Genomic DNA, 9,798 nt, shown 5'->3' with positions numbered 1-9,798 from the left:
CCCCAGAGAGGTTAGTTTATATGGGGCATATCTGTTAAATTGTTTAGTTGACTTGAAAATTATAAAGTGTTTTACTTGAATATTAAAGGATTTTTATTAAAAAGTAGTTACAAAAATCAGTAATGAAATTATAGTGAAAAAAGTGGCATTGTTTTTTTGTATCAGTCCCTGGCTGGCTGCTATGGGAAGGGTGCACCTGGGCATTTGCACTGCTTGTGATTTAGCTCTTTTGCTAGTGGTATATGAAGAAAGCCTGGACTTATTTCAGACATGTGAACAGCAGGAAAGAGGCTTCATGACAGCCATTTCTTCTTGTCAGTGGCTGGTGTGAAGCCTTTAGCCTGTCATTTACTGTTGGCTCATCCACTTCAGTCTGTTCCTGCCTAGTCCGTAAATTTTTAACACCATAACATCAGTTATCTTGGGAATTCTGGTTCATTGAATTGTGCAGATTTCTTATTCTGCATTATTAAAAAAAATAGCCACTTTGATACCACCCTTGATCTCAGCACAGTACATTTAAGTTAGGAGAAGTCGTTAGGCTTTGTGGAGGATAGACCAAGTGTCCCTGAGTTAAGGTTTACTTCTACTTGGAAGCTCAGATTTTATTATTAGCAACAACTACAATCAGTTTTTATTGAAATGATTGGCTTATATTAATCACTTTTGAGAAAATGCTATTGACTCTCTGTGACTGGTTCTACACCTGTAGGTTCAGTCAACCAGAGATAGAAAAAAAGTATAAAAACAAAACAGTCACATAATGAACTCATACAAGCATTTTCTCTCATCACTGTTCCCCAGACAGTACAAACAATGTAACAGCCTGCACCATGTTTATGTTGTTGTTAGGTACCGTTGTCACCTAGAGATGTCTTAAGCTGACAGGAAGAGTATGAAGAGGTTCTGAGCAAACACTGTATCATCTTTCATGAAAGACTTTAGCACCAAGGGCTCGGATATCTGCAAGGACCTAGGAACTAATCCTCATAGTCACTGTCGAATGGCTGTGATTGCTAGATGCTCACTTCTTATTAGTATTTGGACAGAAAGATAGTCTAAGTACAAATTGGATTCCATGAAGAATCCAGTTCAGCTGTCAGCTCTCATTTACAGATGCTTTTCCTGATCCCTAGAACACTGTAATGTATATCCATCAGAGGTGCTTCATACATGTCTCCATTTGTCAAAGAGTATTTAAGGCTAAGGACTCTAATCAAATTGGCCTGTGGGCATGTCTGTGGAACATTTTCATTTCCAATTCAGAGAACAGTGGTCCTCTACAGCAGTGGTTCTCAACCAGTGGGTTGCAAACCCCTTGGCAAACCTCTATTTCCAAAAATATTTACATTGTGATTCACTTATTTACGAATTTTTTTAATGTGCATTGGTGTTTTGCCTGCATGTATGTTTTTGTGAGGGTGTCAGATCCCCTGAAACTGGAGTTACAGTCTTGAGCTGCCATATAGGTTCTGGGAATTGAACCTGAGTCCTCTGAAAGAGTAGCTAGTCCTCTTAACTGCTGAGCTCTCTCTCCAGCCCCTACATTTTGATTCATAGAAGTAGCAAAATTACAATATTGAAGTAGCAATGAAAATTATTTTATGGTTGGGGGTCACTAGAACAGGAAGAACTGTATTTAAGAGTCACAGCATTAGGAAGGTTGAGAACGACTGCTCTATGGTTTCTGCTTCAGGCTCCTACCTGAGTTTCTGTCCTGACTTCTCTTGCTGATTGGTTTTCTATTTCTCCCCTAGGTTGCTTTTGGTCATAGTATTTATCACAGCAACAAAAAGGCAAACTAGGATAAGCAGTGAGTGTGAAAACCTTACCTCCATCCCACTGTTACCTTCTGTTACACTGTCAGTACTGTAAGAACCACTGCACCAGCAGAGGTTGTAACAAACTCATAAAGGGCTGGAAAGGCTGCACCATAGACTTCATGGCAGTTGCAGTTAAGATAGCCTGACAGAAGACCAGGGGGCCTGTAGCTCAGTATTCAGTGAATACAAGAGACCCCCAGTTACATCCTATAACAAGAAATGGTTGTGTTAGCTGCATCTCAGTAAAACTGAATGTCTCTGAAATCTTAGTTACATATAGTTTTCAAATATCACAAAATATTTTTATAATTTTTAAGTTTTAAATTTTTTAATTTTATGTGAATCAGTGTTTTACATACATGTATATGTGTGTCCTGCGTTTGTGCCTAGTGCCTGCAAATGTCAGAAAAGGATTTTGGATCCCCTGAAACAGGAGTTACTTACTAGTGCTAAGAATTGAACCAGGGTCCTGCAAGAGCAACAAGTGCTTTGTAGCAACAAGTGCTCTTTGTAGCTAGAGTTTTTCTAGTCCTGCCTGGCCCACCGAAAGGACAAATCTCTCTCACCCGCCAGTCCCTCAGTTGCTCAGACCCAACCAAGTAAACATACAGAGACTTATATTGCTTACAAACTGTATGGCTGTGTCTTGCTTCTTGTTATCTAGTTCTTTTATCTTAAATTAACCCATTTCTATAAATCTGTACCTTGCCACATAGCTTGTGGCTTACCAGTATCTTATATGTTGGTACTCATGGTGGCGGCTGGCAGTGTCTCCTCTGCCTCAGCCTTCCACTTCCCAGAATTCTTCTCTCCCCTTGTCTCACCTATACTTCCTGCCTGGCTACTGGCCAATCAGCACTTTATTTATACAGAGCGATATCCACAGCAGCTCTTAACTGCTTAACTATCTCTCCTTGATCCTTCCTCCTTCAGACATTAAAGTAACTTAATAAAACACATTCTCTGTTCTCATGCACACATAGAAAGCAGGCTGGATATGGAGACCTATGTGAATAGAACTTTACATCATTCCTCAAAAAAGATTGGGACAGGGGACACACTGGTTTTGCATTATTCACTGATTCTTGTTGATGGTTGTGGCCAATTTGAACATTTCAGTCTGGAAATTCAATGGGTGCCCAACAGTGGCTTATTGACCTTCATCATTTCTGGTGTCTGTGAGAATTCCCATGTGATTTGGTCTCCCTGTACAGAGGACCTGGCTCCTACCTTCCTGCAAGTGTTTTGGCTGTTGGCAAGTGAGATATTGGCTCACTCTTGCTGTTTAGCCCCAGTCAAGGCTGTTCACATTTATGTCCTCTGGTGTCTGCTTCCTTGATAGGCCATTGTTTGTATAAGAGATTGACTTTGCTAATTGTTGTGCTCAGGGTCTGTGCTGTTGGTGTTATATTTAGGAAGTGGTCTCTGGTGCCAATACGTTCAAGAGTACTTCCTACTTTCTCTTCTATTAAGTTTAGTGTAACTGGATTTATGTTGAGGTCTTTGATCCACTTGGACTTGAGTTTTGTGCATGGTGACAGATATGGATCTATTTGTAATCTTTTACATATTGACATCCAGTTATGCCAGCACCATTTGTTGAAGATACTTTCTTTTTTCTATTGTATAGTTTTGGATTCTTTGTCAAAAACCAGGTGTTCATATGTGCCCCTGATTAATGTAGATTAATCAGATTAAAGGCATGTGCCACCACCACTAGGCTCAATAGTTTCTGAATCTTTTATCCTCTTAATGAACTTTTTAGAGTATACTAGCAGTTGGAGTTGTTTCTGATTCTTGCTTTTTTATGGCTCTCTTGTGTTTGTGGTCCTGTGGCTTCCTAAGCATGAGCAGATTAATTTTGGAATTTGAAATCCTAAATTCTCTGAACTCTGCCCTTGCTCTATGTGCCATATTTATGTTGGTGTTCCTCTTAATAGCTCTACTCTTTTTTAATGGCTATAGCTCCTATGGCTGGCTGGTAGACCTTCCATGGCTGGTGGTGTACGTAGATCATGTAAGGCACTGAACTTAGATCTGCCTATGATATCATTTATAGCTGGACTTGCTTCCTAGACTGCATCAACGAAGTTGGCAAGAGTCTTCTCCAGTCTTGTGAACGTGGGGTTCCTAGCCCCTCTTGAGAACTTCCTCAGGCTGTGGCTTTTTCCACTTTATCACATACCACTAGTTGGGGGAGGTGTGTCTTCTTTTCCTTTGCTGTCAGAAAACTGCCTATAGTTTTGTTATTTGTGCATCATTATTTCAGGGGAAAGGAATTCTGGGATGGTAGGAGGCTAATGATAGTCCTTAATCTATAGCATAATCTCTAGAGCCAGAGAGCTTCTGTGTCTGATATGGGGCACACTTAAAGAATGCCCTGTATTGTATCTTATCAGAGCTAAAATCAGATTTACAGACATTATTCTCTTCTCTGATGCTATTGCTGTGGAGCCCTTTGGGATGAAACATATAGTTCAGCAGTAGAGCGCTTGCCTAGTTTGCTAAGCTTAGGTTTGTTCTGTACTACCTCAAAATGAGTGCTGGGCATGGTGGCACATACCTTTAGTCCCATCACTTAGGAGGCAGAGGCAGGCAGATTTCCAAGGATACTTAGTGAGACCTTGTCTTAAAAAAGAGCAAAAACTAACATCCTGAAAGTTATGTCTTGATATTTAGCCATAGCTGGCCTCAGTCTTTGCCTGCTTCTGTTTCCCAAGTATTGGGATTAAAGGTGTGTACCACCAAGTCAGGCTTGAGACATCTCACTTTTACAGTAGAAAATGCAGAATGGAGAAATCACAGCTACATGTGAAAAAAAGACATGCCATGTCTGGTTTCATCCATTGTAGGAACATGGATGGGAGCACCCTGCTCCTGCTGGTGGAGGGATCAGGCAATGGATGGCCTGGCCAGCTTTGTCCTTTACTTCAAAATAAAGTTGTTTTTGTTGTTTGGAACAGTTTCTGTGCTGCTTAGTTTTTACCAACCTGACACAAACTAGTCATCTGGAAAGATGGGCCCTCGATTGAGAAATTGGCTTGTGGGCATGTCTGTGGGGGCATTTTCTTAATGCTTAATGTGGAAGGGCTTGGCTCACTGTGAGCAGTGCCACCCCTGGGCATGGAGTCTTGGGTTATACAAGAAAGCAAACTGAGCAAACCGTAGAAGAAGCCAATAAGAAGTGTTCCTCTATGGTTTCTGCTCTTCAGTTGCTGCCTTAGCAGACCTTGATGATGGACTGTAAAGTATGAGATAAAATAAGCTCCTTCCCTCCAGGTTGCTTTTGATTAGAGTGTTTATCACAGCAACAAAAACCAAACTGCTTCAGCCCAGGCTCCTTGTTATGTAGCCAGTGCTGGCCTTAAACTAGTGACCTCCTCTTGCCTCAGCCTTCAGAGTGTTTGTATTCCAGGCATGAACCATGATGCTTTCCTGACTTCCCCACATAACTTTAGATAATGCTCTTAGGCCAGTTAAACATCAGGAAACTACTTCAGGAATTTTTATCAATTATCACAGAAAAGTAAGATAAGTTCTTGAAATTGTACATAAGGGTGTGTGTGTGTGTAGATGTGCATAGAGCAGGACATCCAGTATCTTCCTCTATCGTTATTTTATTGCCTTTAGACAGGGTCTTTCACTGAACAGAAAGCTTGACAATTTTGTCTAGACTTTGTAGCCACAGATTTCTCAGGATCTACCTGTCTCACACCTCCATCCTCTCCTACCATTAATGCTGGGTTACAGGCATATACAGCCATGCCTGGCTTTTTACATGGTGCTGTGGAGTCTAACTCAGGTCCTCATACTTGCAGAACAGGTGCTTTCCAGCCCCAAAGGTCTTGAGATTTAGAAGCAATTCTTTCTACAGAAAGAGCTAGGGAGTGAGGCTGCTATCTGTAGGCCCAGATGAGTCCTTTAGAAAGTGCTTTGACTAACATGGCACTAAGTGCTTTACTAAAGGAAGATAGTCTGAAACAGTGAATGTGGCTTGGCTGGCTGGCTGACAAAAAGGTCTTTATTTTGTTGTGCTGTATTACTGTTCTTTTGTAACACTTGGACTTTCATGTGCTAGTTAAACTTTTAAAACATTGCTTTTAAATGTTTTATTTTAACACAAGGTCTCATTACATTGTCCAGACTGAACTGTAGCCCAAGCAGGCCTTGAACTTGTGGTCATCCTGCCTCAGTCTTCATATAACCATGTACATGAAGTGTAGGGATACACTGGTTATAAAAGCTATAGTGCAAATGTTATTTTCCTGTTAGAATAACTGAAACTCCTGGTAGAGAAAAAACATGAAACACATATAAAAAGACTGGAAGGTGGGTGGAAAGCGTGTTCTGAGAGTGTTTCCACAGAGAAAACCAGAGTGAGGTTTGAGGAGGAAAGTGTATTCCATACACAAATATCAAAGAAGACTAAAGCCCCACTGCTGGTCAGAAGGTCCAACAGAGGAGGAAGGCAGGACATAGTAGTCAGGACCAACTAGTTTGTATAATCCCTCTGAGGATGGTCTCTGACTGCCTGGTTAAGTTTAACTATCCTGGATGGTTAAGGCATGGATCTGTTGGCTTGTGCATGAGGGTTGAATGAGGGGGTAGTTGGCTTGCATAAGCTTTTTGGCTATCTCTAAAATTTGGTGCATGGCCAACAAGCTTTTTAGGATGCCAAGTTACAGGAAAAAAAGCACGTGATTAATGCAGCATGTGTCATAAGGCATTTTCAGAAGCACAGAGGCCAGAACCTCAAGCCCAGATGAAGGATCTGGCTCCATGGACATGGAGTAGGACCTTGAAGCTGCCTGCAGATCCTCTAGGGACTCCCTTATATTTGTTATTTGCCCGTGCCACTCGTGGTTTGTGGCTTGGTTGGTTGGTTGGTTTTTTCGAGACAGGGTTTCTCTGTGTAGCTTTGGAGCCTATCCTGGAACTCGCTCTAGACCAGGCTGGCCTCGAACTCACAGAGATCCTCCCACCTCTGCTGGGATTAAAGGTATGCACCACCACCGCCTGGCACCATTCGTGTTTTATTTGGGAATTATAGACTTAACCAGTATCCTTGGTGTTTTATGAAAAGTAGAGTATTTCTCTTCCTACCTTCTACATAGGGGTGTGAAGAGCAAGAAAGTTTTGAAGTTGATGAGTGGATGTTGGAAGTTGAGCTGGAGAGATATCTGTTGGAATTGTGGGCCAGAGCACTCACTGCTCTGGGTATTCACCTGACCTTGCTTGTGGGGAAAGACAGCAGTATACAGAGCAAGAACATAGTCGCTAGGATCACCAGGCTCCATTTCATTGTGGGTTTTGTAAGAGGTACTAATGGCTGCTCCCTAGAATAGACTTTCAGGATCTGGACAGTTCATTCTGTTCTCCTGTCGTGAGTTCCGTATCTACTCCCCATTATGCAGCATAGCCAGTTGTTGCTGTTGATGATAATCCTGGGAGCTGCCTCTTGAAATAGCCTTTTGTGGCTCAGCTCTCTACCCAGAGTGAGGCTACTAGCTACTGAGGTCAAAGCAACTTTACATCTTGGTTAAGCAGTCTCTTTGGCACTCCTATGAAATTGGCCTGGTCTTATGCTTTGGGTTGAGTGGTTTTTAACCTGCTGTATCTTTTCTTTTGAAGCAGACAGTTGATGATGAAGCAATGGCAGCATAAATGAAGATCAAGTAAGGGGAGGAGAACGATGCCCAAGGGTGGGTGTTCTAAAACACCACAGCAAGAAGACTTTTCTCTTAGCAACGACATGGTGGAGAAACAAACTGGGAAAAAGGTAACATTTGGCTCGCCTTCCCCTTCCCTTGCCTCTCCTGGGTCATTAAGACCCAGGATAAGGACTAAAGACAGCACTCATAACCCATGTGCTCACAGGGCCAGCCCATTATTCTCTTCTTAGCCTGTTTTGTGAGGCCTTGTCTTCCAGGAGTGTCCATTTCTCTTATGAGCCATTCACTCACTGAAAAGGCTTAAGCTTATCATAGTCGATCCCTTAGCAGACTTGTATATAGAAGTTGCCCATCTATCTATGTCCTCAGAACCCTAAAATACCTTGTCCTGCTTTCAGTGAGACAGTTAACTGTGTTTCAGTTATACTAGCTAGAAACTCTGCTGAGACATTTGCTTTCCAATTTTGTTAATTCAGAACAAGAATAGAGCCAGGTGGTAGTGATGTACGTCTTTAATCCCTAGCACTCAATAGGCAGAGGCAGGCGGATGTCTGTGAGTTCAGTCAAGGCCAGTCTGGTCTACAGAACGAGTTCTAGGACAACTATACAGAGAAACCCTGTCTCAAACAAACAAACAAATCCAAGAATAGGAAAATAGAATTGCCATCCTTTAGTCATTGTCTTGTTGACACCACATTCTGGGATGCATATTTCCTCATATCAAGGGAAGACTACTCCATGAACGAGAAGTTAAAATTACCATTTAGATACATATTTCATGTGTTTAGTTACTTGTTTATATATTCCATGACTGTTACCAAGTACATGAGCTGTCCTGGGACTGGATTTCTTCTCTGGTAGAAGAGTACCTCTCAGCCAGTGAGATGAAGAAGTCCTGACACACCCTCACAATTCAGGTCATGTGCTTATAAGGTGATTCTAGTCCTAGTTCACCTTTATGCAGTTCCTAGTTGCTCCTCCTGAACCTCTTGACACCTATCCCTGTGAGAGGGTCCCCACTCTGCTGTGCCTTCAATCTGTCAGTGTTCCTCCCATTTTGATTCTTTCTGGACTTTGATAACACTCTCTGTGTAATTATTAGCAGGTATTCTACATGTGAAAACTAGTGAGCCAACTAGTCTCTTCTTTCAATTTTGGTTGAGCACGAAATGGTTTGTAAACAAGGACATTTTTATGTTCTGTTTAGACAGAAAAGGTAGATGTGCCTCTGGAACATACTTTTGGGAAAGTTTCACACTGAGTAGATGCAAAGACATGGTTTTCAGGTATATGCATGGAAGTTCCCATGTGATGAAATTAGAGAGTTGTCAAGAAAGGGCAAGGGAAAAGATTTTGCTGTCCTCTCTTAGCCTTCTCTTTGAAGGATTTCCTCACTAAGCTGGCATCAGAAACAGCACAAACATCTCAGGCTGTGGGCATTCAAATCAGAGCAATGTCCTATTTCCATAGGCTCTTTGAGCCTTGGAAGAGCTCTTACTCAGACACTAGCTATTCTCCTGTCTTAGTGCTGACTACTTGCCTTACTCAGATACTAGCTATTCTCCTGTCTTAGTGCTGACTACTTGCCTTGGCCTCTTCTTCTCTTCATTGGGTGCATCTTGGAACTCAGAATCAGCTTGCACTCCCAAGGATGTAACAGCTCAACTATGTGATGGTATGGAGCACCTTGCACTTAGCTACCAAAACCTGTTATATCGCAGGTCTCTCCCCCTTCCTGTTTTTCCGTCACTGCCTCTTAAGGCTTCAGTTTAGATACCCTGACTGCTGCTTTTTTTTTTTTTAATTTATTTTTTATTTGCATTGGTATTTTGCCTGTATGTGTGTCTGTGTGAGGGTGTCAGAGCTTGGAGTTAGACAGTTGTGAGCTGCCACATGGGTGCTGGGAGTTGAACCTGGTTCTTTTGGAAGAACAGTCAGCGCTCTTATCCACTGAGCCATCTCTCCAGCCCCCTGACTGCTGCTTTTGTCTAGAGGGCTCCTACTGTCTCCTAGAGAGTACACTTGGCTTGTGTGTGTTCGTGCACTGTGTCTGTGTCTTTGTGATCTGTGTGTTGTTTGGCTGTCTGTTTTCTACAAAAAGCTTCTCGTGCCTACAAAAGCGATGTAATAGAAGTCACAGAACCCCCAAAAATGTCTGTAAGAGACCAGGACCAATGTCAGGCTTGGGTTTCATACAGCACCGAGTAGATTTAAGGGGTAGATTGGGCAAGACAAAGATTAGACCCCTACTGGGCCCTGGCAGTGGCCAGGCTGACAAAGATGAACAAGTTGTTAGAAGCTGT

General features: G+C 42.2%; 1 protein-coding gene across 10 annotated transcripts in view; it reads left to right on the top strand.

Annotated features, from left to right (window-relative positions):
- The window catches only part of Ankrd11 (ankyrin repeat domain containing 11), a 205,201-nt gene that overhangs the window by 158,816 nt on the left and 36,587 nt on the right, over positions 1-9,798 (top strand). For 7 of the 10 annotated variants that reach the window (XM_076572267.1, XM_076572271.1, XM_076572264.1 and 4 more), the window contains one exon: positions 7,458-7,602. In XM_076572267.1, coding sequence (XP_076428382.1) covers positions 7,516-7,602 — 87 coding nt within the window. In that variant the 5' untranslated portion in view covers positions 7,458-7,515. Of the gene's footprint in view, positions 1-7,454; positions 7,603-9,798 lie in introns of all 10 variants that reach the window. The other 3 variants (XM_076572265.1, XM_076572273.1, XM_076572268.1) reach the window with 1 other exon arrangement.

This window comes from Peromyscus maniculatus, chromosome 5 (genome assembly GCF_049852395.1).
Source record: "Peromyscus maniculatus bairdii isolate BWxNUB_F1_BW_parent chromosome 5, HU_Pman_BW_mat_3.1, whole genome shotgun sequence".
Taxonomy (NCBI): Eukaryota; Metazoa; Chordata; class Mammalia; order Rodentia; family Cricetidae; genus Peromyscus; species Peromyscus maniculatus.
This window is presented reverse-complemented; position numbering and strand designations above follow the sequence as displayed.